General features: G+C 42.0%; 1 protein-coding gene across 1 annotated transcript in view; it reads left to right on the forward strand.

Annotated features, from left to right (window-relative positions):
* The first annotated feature begins 2,021 nt into the window (after nt 1-2,021).
* STYX (serine/threonine/tyrosine interacting protein) overlaps nt 2,022-15,781 on the forward strand; it is a 44,965-nt gene continuing 31,205 nt past the window's right edge. The window contains exon 1 of the mRNA XM_019010114.4: nt 2,022-2,511. Coding sequence (XP_018865659.1) covers nt 2,455-2,511 — 57 coding nt within the window. The 5' untranslated portion in view covers nt 2,022-2,454. The remainder of the gene's footprint in view (nt 2,512-15,781) is intronic.

Raw genomic sequence — 15,781 nt, forward strand, 5'->3', positions numbered from 1 at the left:
ACTGTGGTCCTTTAGGTTGTTTAGCAAGTAAACTATTTGATAACCCAGATGGACTGTGGATTTTTGAATATTATTTTAAAATAGTACACATACTTAATGTTCATAAGATCATCTTCTTAAATAAAACATGGATGTGTGGGTATGTCTGTACTCGTCCTTTCAGAAAGTATTTACATATTCTTCATCTACTGTGATTAAGCTCATTGTTGGTTAATTGAAAATATACATGCACATCCATAACTTTTTAAAGAGTATGATTCAACGTAATATTTGCTAATATGTGACTGGGTTTTCTTGGTTTATGTAAGATGATAGGTCCCTGTTGAGGATGTGAAGGTCTAGACCCTCTTCCAGGAAAAATTCTAACATACAATTTTGCATATACTATAATTTCAGGAAATTTATTGTTTCCCAAGCTCATCCAAGGACTCTTTAGGTATGTATGGATACCTGGCTAAGAGTGTATGATGTAGGGGATGTAGGAGTGTCAGAAATGTTCAAAACAAGATTTCTGTTACCTATACATGATTCTTATATCATCTGGCAATAAAAGCTATAACAAAGTACACAAAGGAATCATCATTGGGCATCAATAATTATTAAAGATGCTGGTGAAAAGAAAAGACAACTTCAGTTTCATAAACACTAAAGAACCAAAAATACATGACCTAGCTAATTATACAATAATTCTTCAAATTAAAAACTTCCTAGCAGGATATTATGTGCCTTTTTATAATTTTAGAAGATGAACAGTTAAAATAGTGAGAAAATGGAGTGGTCAAGTTAGCCATCTCATACTCAAATTATTGTACAGTTCTATTTCTATGTGTTGGCAGTGCATTTTATGTGACAAAAAGCAGAATGTAGGGGGAGGTTTAAGTCAAATATCTATGTGATCTTTTCACTTATAATTTGCATTTAGTTAAGGAGTGACTATCTTGCCATTTACCTTTGTGCTGGTGGTGGTTTTTTAAAGAATCAATTTGGTGTACAAATCCTTTCTTTTTTTATTTTCGATTTTTTTTTGAGATGGAGTTTCGCTCTTGTTGCCCAGGCTGTAGTGCAATGGCACTATCTCAGCTCATTGCAACCTCCGCCTCCCGGGTTTAAGCGGTTCTCCTGCCTCAGCCTTCCAAGTAGCTGCGATTACTGGCATGCGCCACCACACCCAGCTAATTTTTGTATTTTTAGTAGAGACGGGGTTTCTCCATGTTGGTCAGGCTGGTCTCGAACTCCCGACCTCAGGTGATCCCACCCGCCTCAGCCGCCCAAAGTGCTGGGATTACAGGCCTGAGCCTCCGCGCCCGGCCCAAATCTTTTCACCATGGGTTTACAGGCATACGCCACCACACCCAGGGAATTTTAAAACTGTTTTTTAGAGAGGGGGGTCTTACTATTTTGCTCAGGCTGGCAGACTCCTTTTAAAAGATATTGAAAGCCATCTGGTTTATTATTTTTATTTCAAAATGTAATAATTAATGGAAGAAATTTTACAGTATTATATACAATTTACTGAGTCAGCTATCAGTTCCTTTTTCTGATTTTTTCTAGTTGCCATTCTTGATATTTTCTAGGTAATCTAAACTGAGTTGTATTTTCAAGTACTCTTAAAATACTTTTAAAAATTTTAAATTGAGCCGTTTAATTCTTTGCTTAAAGGTGATGGGTATTTTATTTTCTGTATGGCACCACGTGATTTTAAATTGAACTCTTCATTTATTAGTCATTTGGTTATAAACTCAGCATAGATTGCGCAGAATTTTGAGAGGGGAGAAACTATAGCTTTCCTTTCGGATGCCACTGGTGGGTAGCATGTTTTGCCTGTTTGTTCTTATGTTAAAGAAGGGCTCTACGTCCTGTCTGGAAAGGGCGGAGCTGGCTCGGACCGCCCCACTGCCTTTCCCAGGACCTTCACTCGTCCTGTCCCACCGCAGCCCCGCCTCCTCCACGCCGGGTGAGCTGTGGCCTAGCAGCATCCGAGGCTCCGCCCCCCCGACACCCCAGCGTCTGCGCTCTAGCGAAGGGGCGGAGCAGGGCGGTGGCGCGCTGACACCTGGCGGCGGCGGAGGGCGGGCAGAAGGCGAGCGTGGGCTGGGATTGGCTGAGGCGACGCGGGTGGAGGGGGCGGGAAGGAGGCGGGGAGACGGTTGTCGGGCTGGTTCCTGTGCTGGATCCTGGGCGGCCTGAGGGGTGCGGAGACTCCGGGGGAGGGAGACGGCAGCGGCATGGCGGCCGGGTGTAAGACGCCCGACCCTCCTCTTCCCTGTCTTCGCCGCCGCTGCTGCTGGAGTCACTGGGACCCTCTAGTCTGCGTGTGTTAGTTGTAATCCCGCCGCCCTCCTGTCAGCCCTCTGCTCCGCCGGCCCTCCTTCGTTCCGCCGCCGCAGCCAGCCCGAGGGTCGGCCGGCTGTGTAACACTCTCCCACCCCACCCACCAGCCCGCGGGCCAGCACCATGGAGGACGTGAAGCTGGAGTTCCCTTCCCTTCCACAGTGCAAGGAAGACGCCGAGGTGAGTCGCTCCCGTGGCTGCCACGCACAGGCCTCTCCCTGTGGCTCCGGCCGAGGGGCGACCCCAGTCCCCAACCGTCTTAGCCCCCACCTGTACGGGCGCCCTGCCTCCTAAGGGCGTCCCGGGACCTCTGAAGCCGAGCGGTCGGCTCCAATCCCCACTGAGTTCCTCGTCCTCTCCAGACCCCGCGGAGGGGCAGCGTCTGGTGTACTTACATTTGAGAAGAGGAAAAGCAATCCCTTAGTCCCTAGGCTTGGCATTCAGGACTGACCTGGAGTAAGGTTCCTCTTTTATTGTCAAAGTAACAAGAGAGCGAAGTTGGTTTAGTCTCCTTTTGAGGAATATCTGTGGTGTAAACGATTCAATTGTGGGACACATGGCCCCACATGTGAAATAGACTCGGCGCCTGAAGTTTGGAAGCGCGCCTTCGAAAAGTTTCCCAAAGTTTTTTGTTTGTTTTTAGACAAAGCTATGACCCGCACAATCAAGTGTCTCAAAGCTAGCTCATCTGAATCTGAGAACTCTTAATCAGAAATCTTGACCTTTGGAGGAAAATTAATATTGAAAGTAAAATTCTATATACCTTTTCTCCTGGTTTCTAATTTGTGGCTATTTTTACTCCACCTTAGATCCCTGCCTGCTGTTTCTACTCGGATTTTTTTTTCATCTGTTGCTAGTTTAACATTTTACGGCATTGCAGACTACTAAATTAGAATTTTCTGGAGGCTAAATTAACAAGACGAAGATACTCAGCTATACTTTAGTAGGATTAAGAAAGAAAATCTAACGTCGCTAGTTAAAAATACCTTTAAAGTAGTTGGGAAAAATAAAACCCTATTTTTAGGAGACCAATTTATTCCGAATATTTATTCTATTGAATATCTTCATTTGAGGTTCACTTTTTTTTTTTTTTTTGAGACGGAGTCTTGCTCTGTCGCCAGGCTGGAGTGCAATGTGGCGCGATCTCGGCTCACTGCAACCTCCGCCTTCCGGGTTCAAGCGATTCTCCTGCCTCAGCCACCTGAGTAGCTGGAACTACAGGCGCGCACCACCACGCCCAGCTAATTTTTGTGTTTTTAGGGGAGACGGGTTTCACCATTTTGGCCAGGGTGGTCTCGATCTCCTGACCTTGTGATCCGCCCGACTCGGCCTCCCAAAGTGCTGAAATTGCAGGTATGAGCCACCGCGCCCGGCCTAGGTTCACATTTTTGTTTGGAGGGCTCTCTTGTGGTATTGATGCTTGACAATTACGTTTGTTTTAAGAGTAGAGACTTTGTGACTATCACTGTTGCAAAATGTAGTGCAGTGGTGTGATCTCGGTTCACTGCAGTCTCGAACTCCCATGCTCAAGCCATCCTTTCACCTCAGCCTCTGGAGTAGCTGGGACCATTCCGGGCTAATTTTTCTCTTTTTTTTGTAGCGATGGGGTTTTTCTCCAGGCTGGTCTTGAACTCTTGGCCTCAAGATCCTCCCGCCTTGTCCTCCCAAAGTGTTGGGATTACAGGCGTGAGCCACTGCACCTGGCCCAAGAATATACTCGTGTTTTTTTGTGTGTGTTTTTTTTGACACAGAGTTTCACTCTTGTTGCCCCAGGCTGGAGTGCAGTGGCGCTGTCTCGGCCCACCGCAGCCTCTGCCTCGGGTCCCGGTTCAAACAGTTCTCCTGCCTAAGCCTCCTGAGTAGCTGGGATTACAGGCGCGCACCACCACGCCCAGCTATTTTTTTTTTGAGACAGAATCTCACTCTGTCGCCCAGGCTGGAGTGATCTTGCAGTGGTGCGATCTGGGCTCACTGCAAGCTCTGCCTCCCGTGTTCACGCCATTCTCCCGCCTCAGCCTCCCGAGTAGCTGGGACTGCAGGCACCCACTACCACACCGGGCTGATTTTTTTGTATTTTTAGTAGAGACGGGGTTTCACCATGTTGGCCAGGATGGTCTCAAACTCCTGACCTTCTGATCCGCCTGGCTTGGCCTCCCAAAGTGCAGGGATTACAGGCGTGAGCTACCGCGCCCGGCCAATATACTCTTAGAAAACAGGAGGTCATATTTAGGCTAGTTATAAAAATGAATTTATATTTAACATACAATAATGTGAATGAAGAGTATGCTTTTATTTATTTATTTATTTATTTATTTATTTATTTATTTATTTATTTATTTTTTGAGACGGAGTTTCACTCTTGTTGCCCAGGCTGGAATGCAGTGGCGCGATCGCCGCTCACTGCAACCTCCGCCTCCCACGTTCAAAAGATTCTCCTGCCTCAGCCGCCTGAGTAGCTGGGATTACAGGCGCCCGTCACCAAGCCCGGCTAATTTTTGTACTTTTAGTAGAGACGGGGTTTCACCATGTTGGCCCTGCTGGTCTGGAACGCCAGACCTCAAGTGATCCGCCTGCCTCGGCCTCCCAAAGTGCTGGGATTACAGGCTTGAGCCACCGCGAAGGAGTATGCTTTCATATCCTCAAAATGATTCAGTAATTTCAGCACTTAACTGCAAGCAACCTTACAAATAATGTAGAGGAGTCCCACATTCCAGGTGAAGAAATTGTACCTTACTGAAAATAAGTGATGTGCCAAATTAACAACACAGTAGCACAAGACACAGAAGGACCTTGGCCTCCTAATTCATTGTTCTTTTTAATACACTTCAATTCTTCCCTGCCCTAATCTTAAAAATTCTAGTTTAAAATTTTCCCAGACTTTGCATTTAATCTGTTACTGTGTATATCATTATGTATGCCTTATTCCTGCAAAACTGATAAATTCTTGCTGGGAATATATATCTGTCTTTTCTGTGTGGGACTTGAAAACACACTCTTTTTTTTATGCTACCAGATGTGTGGGGGTTTTTCCATACCAAGCAGTTTTCCAGCAGGCATGAACTGAATGTCCCGTAATTCAATTCTGACACATATGTACCTGAAGTTAGTCAGATCCCACAGGTTAATGGCTCAGTCCCGCAAGGCTGCCCCCAACCTCAGATGGTAATCACAAGTAGTAGGTTGTCACCTATACACTCCTGACTGACTGTAAATCAGGGTTCCCGTTACTCCCTCCTTGGTTCAGTTAACTTGCTAGAGTGACTTACAGGACTCAGGGAAGTACATTTGCGGGTTTATTATAAAGGATACTACAAAAGATCAGTGAACAGCCAGTAGGAAGAGATGAATAGGGCAAGGTGTGGGGGAAGGGGCACACCACCATCCCAATGTCACCAGTAGAGTCATGATTGCAAGCTGTCCAGGTTCTTGGCATTTTGAACAAAGAATTGGACAAAACTCCAAGCAAAGAAAGAATGAAGCAACAAAAGAACAAAAGCAGGGATTTATTGAAAACAACAGTACACTCCACAGTGTGGGAGCTGCCCTAGCAGCACTCCCCCCCGACCCCCGCTGCTTTACCGAATCTTCTTGGGTCCAAATACCCCCTAGAAGTTTCCCATTGGCCATTCCATGCTCACCTCATGTAAATGAAGAGGTGGCTTGCAATTGGTCTGATTGATTGCCAGACCCACCCCCCATCAGTCCCCTTGGTTGTGGACAGCGACCATTCAGTGGCTAGAGTGAAGTTACAAAGTTGCAAACGAAGATTCCACCCGCAATCAGTCTGATTTGTTGAGGACAGCCAATTTCCCGTCTACTGTGCAGAAAAGGTAGGTGGTTTGCAACAGGAGTAGCCTCTGGTCCTTTTGTTACTTAGGCGTGGAAAGTTAGGGTTTTCCCTTCAACTTAGTTCTGGGAAGTCCTTTTGTTACTTAGGCGTGGAAAGTTAGGGTTTTCCCTTCAACTTAGTTCTGGGAAGTCGGGGTGAAACAGCCTTAGATTCCCTGCCTCCAGCCCCTATTCACCTGCCTCACTAGCACCTCCAGTGTTTTCATCTAGAAGCTCAACAAATCTTATTCAACGGTTTTTATAGAACTTCATCTCCATCCCCTCCCGTAGAGGTGTGTGTGTGTGAGGCTGAGAGTTCAACCCTCTTGTCACATGGTCTTTCTGGTGACTGGCCCCACCCTAAATCACTTCATTAGCATGATCAGGTTTGATCAAAAATAGTGGCTCATAAATAACCAAAGACACTCCTATTAGAAAATTCCAAGAGTTTTAGGAGGACTGGAGAGAAAGACCATGTATTTCATATTGTATCACAGGGACAGAGGTAATGGTTAAAGCTAGTGGATAATGATGCAAGTATTGTCTGCTGAAAGCCAATTCGTTCCGTATTTCTTAATATTGCATGTTTGGTATCTTTTGGTTGCAAGCAACAAAAACGAATTTAAGAAAAAGAAGAAGTAATTAAATCCGGCTGGGCGCGGTGGCTCACGCCTGTAATCCCAGCACTTTGGGAGGCCGAGGCAGACGGATCACGAGGTCAGGAGATCAAGACCATCCTGGCTAACACGGTAAAACCCCGTCTCTACTTAAAAAAAAAATTAGCCAGGTGTGGTGGCGGGCGCCTGTAGTCCCAGCTACTTGGGAGGCTGAGGCAGGAGAATGGCATGAACCCGGGAGGCGGAGCTTGCAGTGAGCGGAGATCTAGCCACTGCACTCCAGCCTGGGAGACAGAGCGAGACTCCATCTCAAAAAAAAAAAAAAGTAATTAAATCCATAAGGGTAGTGGTGCAGCTAGTTTCAAGGATTTGACCAAACCCAGGTATTGTAAAGCATCAGAACTGCCTTTGTCTCTCATGAGTTCTTATCTCTACTTTCTCTCAGAGTCTCTGCTTTCTCTCTGGCTTCTCCAAGATGTGAAGCTTGGCCATCTGGGGTCACACCTTTATGAGCTTGGTTATTGAGGAATAAAACTGAACACTTCCAGCTTCTGTGTTTGAAATCTAGAGGAATTGCCCAATTTAGTTCATGTTCCCACACTTTGGATCAGTCACTGTAGCCAGGAAAGGGCAGATACAATGAGGGGCCCCATCTAGGTCATATCCCTAATTCCTTGGCTAGAGGAGTGAAGTTTATTGTTGGTAGCCCTCCCACCAAAACCATAGGAACATTTCCACAGGTAGAGGGTACTTTCTGGGCTGATAAAACTATACATAGGGGCCACATAAATAAACTATTAAATAGGAGCATATAGTTATTCATAATAAACTGACTAATAAGCACTGTTAATTTTCTAATCTCCAGTGAGATAATGTAAAGTGTCAAATGGTCTTAAGTAGTTAGAGTGATCAGCCAGCATTGTTTCTTTGACACAGGGAGCACTACCTGGAAAGCCAAATTACAGACCAAATTTAATAAAAACGGAATTCAAGCAGAGCGTTCAGGGAATGCTTTTAATGTTAATGTGATCAAGCTATGATAGTTTGATGATTCTGTCACCTCTACAAGAATATTACTTTCACGTTTCTTGAAATATTGGTATTCTTTGTATAGGACAGTGCTAACAAAAATTTAGTATAGATCAGTCAGTTTGCGAAAAGATTGTTACTTTTTTTGTTTAAAACTTTGTCATGAATTTCCATTGTTTTGAAGATGAAATTTAAACCCTTGACATTATTTCCAGGGTCCTGTATGGTCTGACATCTGCATACCTCTCTAACCTCATTATGAGCTACTCTTCTTGCTCCTTTCTCTGTAAGCCCTAGCCATATTTATCTTCTCTCAGTTCCTGGAATGCTTTAATTTCCACCCCGCGCCTTCAGAGCCTTTATGTTTGCTATTTTCCCCTGCCTTGGCTGCCAGCACCTTCCTTACCCTCACCTAATTAACTGCTTACCCTTGGGTTAGATCCCACTTTAGGCAACATTTCTTCAGAGAAGCTTTTCCTGTTGGCCAGTTTCTCTAACTCCTTTCCTCATCCTCTAGACTGGTTCAATTCCCCAGGTACTATGGCACTCGGTACTTTAATACTTACCTTTGTAACACTTAACAATTTTTGGTCATTGTCTATTTTCCATTTAGACTGAACCTTTCATAAGAGAGCTTAGATATTAGGAAGAAGGAGTAGCTGATAGTACCAATTTTTAAGCAAATTGGTTGTAGCTGGGGCTATTGGTTTTATAATTTAAAAGTTAATGTTTTATCTTCTCTTCTGATAGAAAATGAAATATTTATTTCCATTGCAGTTTAGCAACTTGCCATGTTTCCCTTTCCATTTTTCTTGTGAATCCCGTAGTACAGGATCAAAGATAGGAATTATTTAACATACCTGGCTGAGGATTCCTTTTCTAGCTCCTTTATTTAGAATGGTGCTTTTTAACCCTTACTATAGAGTAAGGAATTTTTTAAAAATACTGATTCCTGGACCCTACCAGCACCTATTGTAGTTTAATTTATCTGAATGAAGCTAGATGATTCTAATGTGCAGTCAGGTTTAAAAATGCTGGTTTAGAAAATATCTTACATGAGTACTCTTCTGCCCCTCCAGTCCCTGCCCACCCTCTCTTTTTATTTGAGTGAAACATTTTCTTTTCTCCTTTGGTTTAAGCAAAGCTCAAGCTTGGTGTGGGAATTAAAGGAAAAGGACTTTGGAGGGATTTACCTATTTTTTGTAGGAGAGAAAGTGCAATACTAACTTTTCTGTTTTGTGGAATGTCCCAGTGCAAGTCTAGTATTCTGATGTTTTTTTTCTTCCCCAAACTGTTGTCCCCCACCTCCAGCCTATGTACAATTTGTGTTTTATTTTAGTATTGTGTATATAGGATTCAGCACTATCCTAAAACGTATGAACATATCCCCTGTGGATAAGGGGGGACTACTGTATTTGTAAAAGTTCATATTTCATATTTCAATGCATATAAGAATTATTTTATCTAACGGTTACAGTCTATATCCTTCATTGATGTGTTTATTTGAGGGTCTTTGAACATTTTTGTAACTTTTCTCTATCCAAATGCAGTTTTTAGATCATTTTTATGGGAAGGAAGGAGATAATTCTGAAGGATGTTTTAACATATGGTACCTTCTACCTCATGTTGATTGAAAGATTTTCACTTGTGAATTAATTTGTCTCAGAATCATGGTGTGTTTCACAATAGAGGGTTATTTTGGTTTATCTGGCTTGCCTTGGTTTGGTTAATGTGGTTGAACTGCTTGGCTACTCATAAGGTTTGGAAAATTGATTTCTACTAATTAATTACAATAGTAGCTTAAAATAGATCATTGGTGGTGATATGGAGATGCCTCCATTAATACCACGGTTTCTAAAATGATAGATTTCAGGAGTAGTGTGAGCAGGCTGAGATTAAGAATTAAGTGTGATAGCGGCAAGACTTCGTTATTAGACGCGTGTTCAGATGGATGTGTGGTAGAAGAAGACTATGAGCATTCAGACTTAAAATCTTGGTTAGTAGGATCCATAGACAGGCAGGGTTTTTTGTTTGTTTGTTTTTTGTTTTTTTAACAGGTTGGAGTGCAGTGGCAGGATCTCGGCTCACTGCAAGCTCTCTCTGCCTGCCAGGTTCACGCCATTCTCCTGCCTCAGCCTCCCGAGTAGCTGGGACTACAGGCGCCCGCCACCATGCCCGGCTAATTTTTTGTATTTTTGGTAGAGACGGGGTGTCACCATGTTAGCCAGGATGGTCTCGGTCTCCTGACCCTGTGATCCGCCCGCCTTGGCCTCCCAAAGCGCTGGGATTACAGGCGTGAGCCACTGCGCCCGGCCAACAGGCAGGTTTAAGGTTTGTTCTGTAGGTGGTAATCTGGGTTAGGGCAGCAAAGAAGGTGGATTCTGAGATCAGCATCTGATGATAACACCAAGAATAGTTCCAAATGAACTTTTCTGTGAGAGAAAGCTTTCTAGGTTTCAAAGGATCCATACCTATTGCAGTAATAACTAATGTTCTCTGAAGAAGGCTTCTTATCTGTCCTGTGACTAGGAATAATTTTTCATTCCCTCCTACTATACAACTTGCTTTTCCCTCTTATAATATCTTCCATCTCAAGAGAGTCTTTCATGTTGTATTACATATAACCTTATGGAAAGCTCAAAAGTTCTTTGAAGCCTCTTGTTTTGCTAAAAGGTTCAGGTAAATTTTGCATTCTATCCCATATGTGCCTGTTTGTTTTAATATAAAAATTGTTTAAATTAGTAACCAGTGAAACTACTGTTTCTCCCTAAAGAATTTTTTTGATAAAATTGATACTTAAGTGGCTTTGAGTGTCTTTTGGCATATTGCCAAACGAAGGTGTTGAGGAAATGCCACTCCAAAATATGACACCTTGATATATTGATTACTTTAAGTTGGAAACACTTGCAAAGTAGCAAATGCAAAGAAAGACTTTCTCTGAACTCCTGTTACCTACCTAAGGACAGATCCTCCAAAAGAAGCTCAATTTGCTCCTAGGGAGTTTGATCAACCAGGGAAGATTGTCTCTTATCACTGGAGAGGAGAGTAAAAGTCAGCACCACACCCAAACTGACACAAAGTATCATCTATTATTATTCTAAGGGCCCATTTATCTTTCTCCAGAATTATTCTTCTAAATTGCCTGTATACCTCTACCCCCATGCTATATAAAGGGTATATAAACTCCTAAATATCACTTTTTTTTTTGTATACACTTTTCTTTCCTGTGATACCCCCATGCACATAATAAATTTGTATACCTTTTCTCCTTTTAGTTTATTTCATAGACTGATTTTAAATATCACGGATTTTGTTTGTTTGTTTTTGGTATACACTTTTTAAAAATATCACTGTTTTTTTTTTTTTTTGGTATACACTTTTCTTTCCTGTGATACTCCCATACACATAATAAATTTGTATACATTTTCTCCATTTAGTTTATTTCATAGACTGTTATCGAATCCTGACGGTAGAGGGAAAGTCTTCCTTGCCTTACACAAGTATTTCCCAGAATATATGTACACCATTCCTTGATATGTGTTGCCCCGTTTTTTTTTCTTTAATTACACAAAATTTAGTGATTTCAGTTTAGATAAATTCAAAAGTACACATTTCTTTAATTGATTTTCTTCTTTCTCACAGCTCTGACAAGTTGCTTCAGGAAGATAAGGCTGGCTGTTAGACTACTTGAGAATCTTTTAAAAAGAAAAAAGTCAATAACATTTAGTGCAGTAGATCTCTGAAATGCATCTATTTTGTGCTTATTCTGTGTCAGGCACTGTGCTTATCATTAGGGGTACCATGACTAAAAAGAGTATTTGGCCTAAAGTCTTTAAAAACTGTTTTCTTTTTCCTTTCTTTTTTTTTTTTTTTTTTTTTCGTTGAGATAGGGTCTGTCTCTGTTGCCCAGGCTGGAGTGCAATGGCACCATCAATGACTCATTGCAGCCTCGACCTCCCAAGCCCGAGTGATCTTCCTGCCTCAGCCTCCCAAGTAGCTAGGACCTCAGTCATGCATCACCACCGCACCTGGCTAATTTTTTTAATTTTTGTAGAGTTGAGGTCTCCCTATGTTGCCCAGGCTGGTCTTGAACTCGGGCTCAAGCCATCCTCCTGCCCCAGCCTTCCAAAGGGCTGGGATTGCAGGTGTGAGCTACCATACCTGGCTAAAAAACTCATATATAAAAAGATTACCATAACACATTGGTAAGTTAAAGAATCTAGGCTGGGCGCGGTGGCTCATGCCTGTAATCCCAGCGCTTCGAGAGGCCGAGGCAGGTGGATCATGAGGTCAGGAGTTCAAGACCAACCTGGCCAAGATGGTGAAACCCCATCTCTACTAAAAATACAAAAATTAGCCAGGTTTGGTGGTGGGCGCTTGTAATCCCAGCTACTCAGGAGGCTGAGGCAGATAATTGCTTGAACCTGGGAAGCGGAGGTTGCAGTGAGCCGAGATCGTGCCACTGCATTGCACTCCAGCCTGGGCGACAGAGCGAGACTCCGTCTCAAAAAAAAAAAAAAAAAAAGTATCTAGTAAACAGTTACGTTTCCCTCATTGCTGGCTTAGAAATTACATGCTTTATGTCTATTCTGTTAATATCCATAAATTAGTCATTATTTTATGCAGCCAATATTTGTTTAATTGTAACTGTATGTTTGCCGTAAAGTTCATTCTTACATTGAAAGACTGTATAGTATATTGATTCAGAGAATGAACTCTGGGTTCAGACTATCTGGATCCAAAATCAAGTTACTTAGGTTCTCTATGACTAAAATAGACAATGATAGTATCCCTTCTTCAAAGAACATCTTAACTTTTTTTCTTTAAAGATATTTTTCCGAGCATATATTCTTAATTAACAGTTATTTTTGTCCTGCCACTATGAATGAATTATTCGTGTCCTCTGGCTTCTGTTCATGCAATTGAGAAGTCAGTGTCCATCTGATTGTCCTTCCTTTGTATGTAATCTGTCTTTTGTCTAGTTGATCTTTTTTAATAAAGGTAAAATTTATATAGTGTAATGTACAAATAGTAAGTGTGCAGTTCATTGAGTTTTGGTAAACATACACTAATGTAATCCACCGCATCAAGATACAAGAACATTCTATTAGCATAGAAGGTTACATCTATTTCTAGGCATTTCCTCTCCCATTCCACAATAGGAAACCAGATTTCTATCAACATAGATTAGTTTTCCTTGCTCTTGAACTTGATACAAATGGAATCATGCAAATGGACTCTTTTGTGTGTGGCTTTCTTCACTGAGCATAATGTCAATGAAATTCATCCATGTTGTTGTGTTTATGAGTGCTTCATAGACTTTTATCCCTGAGTACTACTATTCCTTTGTATGAAGAGACCATAGACATTTGAGTTCTTTGAGACTACAATAAATAAAGCTGCTATAAATATTCATGTACAAGTCTTTGTGTGGATATATGTTTATATATATATATATATTTTTTTTTTTTGGTAAAGCCTAGGAGTGGAATGGCTAGATATTATAATAGGGTAGGTGTATGTTTACCATTTCATTTTACATTCCCACCAGCAATGTGTGAGAGTCCCAGTTGCTCCACATCATCACCAGCATTTGGTGTTGTCAATTTTTTTAACTTTAACCATTCTAATGGTATGTAATGATATCTTTTGATTTTACTTTTGAGTTTCGTGTGTGTGTGTATGAGAGATGGAGTCTCACTCTGTCACCCAGGCTGGAGTGCAGTGGTGCAATCTCGGCTCACTGCAGCTTCCACCTCCCAGATTCAAGCAACTCTCCTGCCTCAGCCTCCCGGGTAGCTGGGACTACAGGCGTGCCACCTCCATGCCTGGCTAATTTTTATATTTTTAGTAGAGACAGGGTTTCACCATGTTGCCCAAGCTGGTCTCAAACTTCTGAGCTCAAGTGATCCACCTACCTCAGTCTCCCAAAGTACTTGGTAATTTACAGGTGTAAGCCACCGCACCTGGCCTATTCACTGATTTTTAATTTCAATTATACTTCTTATTTCTACATATTCTGTGTTTTTAAAAATCAATTTCTTAGTCTTTGGTCATATTTTGATACTCTAATTTCTTTAAATTTTTTATATTTTTCGTTATTGCTTATAATATCTGCAGTTTTGTAAGTGTAACTCAGTTGTTTCTGCTTCCTGTGGTGGCTCATTTCCTGTTTTTAAATTAGTTTTTGATTGTGAGCTTGTTGGGACTTTATCTGTGTGAATTATTTCTGATCTAGGTTTAAGGTGTGTTTTTCTAGAGAATATGCATTTGCTTCTTCCAGGAATCCAGGGGTGCAATCTACCCAGGACCACTTACATTAAATTCTCACTTGGCCTCACAAAAGTAACTGAATTCTAACCCCAAACTTGAGTGGATGCCAGATTGTGGTTAGGAAGACCCTACTCCACCACTACCAATACCTACCCAGAGCCAAAGCTAGGAAGGACAAGAGTACTCACTTCTGTGGGATGAGTTGAGTTTTTGTTTTTCTTTCTTTCCCTAGTTTATCTTTCACTGAGGATGTTGCCTTTGGGAGTTCTAGCTTTTTGGTCTTGATCTGAGTTCGACTTTGAGCAGATCATAGACTTTGTCTTATGTTTACAAGTACATTTCCACTTAAAATAAGGCCATAGTGAAGATGTAGAACAACTAGAAGTCCCATACATTGCTGGTGGGAGTGTACAGTGGTTTTACAAAACTTTTGGCAGTATCTAGTAAAGCCAAACATAGGCCTACCCTGTGTCAAAAGACAAAATTACAACAAATTTAGCTTAAAAATCTAACTCGCTTTTATTAGTGGTTCATGAATCAGGCAGTGTGTCATCAAAAGATTTAGAAAAGGCATTTCAGTGTACTGAGCAGAGGAAGTTGAATTTATAGGCAAAATCTAGCTAAATCAGAAATGAAACAAAAAGTGGATTGGTCATTTCAAAGTTAGTTTCTTTATAGTATTAAAACACAGGGGACTTCCTTATGCTGGCTCAGGATAACTGGCCTCCTTCTGATTGATTGCTATGAATCTTTTGTTTTTGTTTTTGTTTTTTTTTGAGATGGAGTTTCACTGTTGTTGCCCAGGCTGGAGTGCAATGCCACGATCTCAGCTCACTGCAACCTCCACTTCCAGGTTCAAGCGATTCTCCTGCCTCAGCCTCCCAAGTAGCTGGGATTACAGGCTCCCGCCACCATGCCTGGCTAATTTTTGTATTTTTAGTAGAGATGGAGTTTCACCATGTTGGCCAGGCTGGTCTCAAACTCCTGACCTCAGGTGATCCACCCGCCTCAGCCTCCCAAAGTGCTGGGATTACAGGTGTGAGCCACCGCGCCCGGCTTTTTGATTTTTTTAAACTGTCATTACTTGGGGTTTATAGTCTACTACTATATTGCTGAGAACAGTTTTCAAGATTAAAAATAAAAATGTTTTCTGTTTCTCTTAGTTAAAAAAAAAACCTGTCTCTCATTGTAGGATTATTATTCTCTCTTTTCATTATAGATGTATACCATTTCTACCTTCTGTGTTAAAAATACTTTTCTGGGCCGGGGGCAGTAGCTCACTCCCGAAATCCCAGCACTTTGGGAGGCCGAGGCGGGCAGATCACGAGGTCAGGAGATCGAGACCATCTTGGCTAACACGGTGAAACCCCGTCTCTACTAAAAGCACACAAAAAAATTATGGCGTGGTGGTGGGTGCCTGTAGTCCCAGCTACTCGGGAGGCTGAGGCAGGAGAATGGTGTGAACCCGGGAGACGGAGCTTGCATTGAGCCGAGATCGCGCCATTGCACTCCAACCTGGATGACAGTGCAAGACTCAGTCTCAAAAAAAAAAAAAAAACCTTTTCTGACTTAGAGAATCTGGGTGAAGGGTAAATGGAATTCCTTGTACTATTTTTGCAACTTTTCTATAATCCTAAAATTGTTTCAAAATAAAAGGTTAAAAAAATATTTTCCAGACTACTTCAGAAACCTAATTACTAGTA

The sequence above is a fragment of the Gorilla gorilla genome, chromosome 15 (genome assembly GCF_029281585.2).
Source record: "Gorilla gorilla gorilla isolate KB3781 chromosome 15, NHGRI_mGorGor1-v2.1_pri, whole genome shotgun sequence".
Taxonomy (NCBI): Eukaryota; Metazoa; Chordata; class Mammalia; order Primates; family Hominidae; genus Gorilla; species Gorilla gorilla.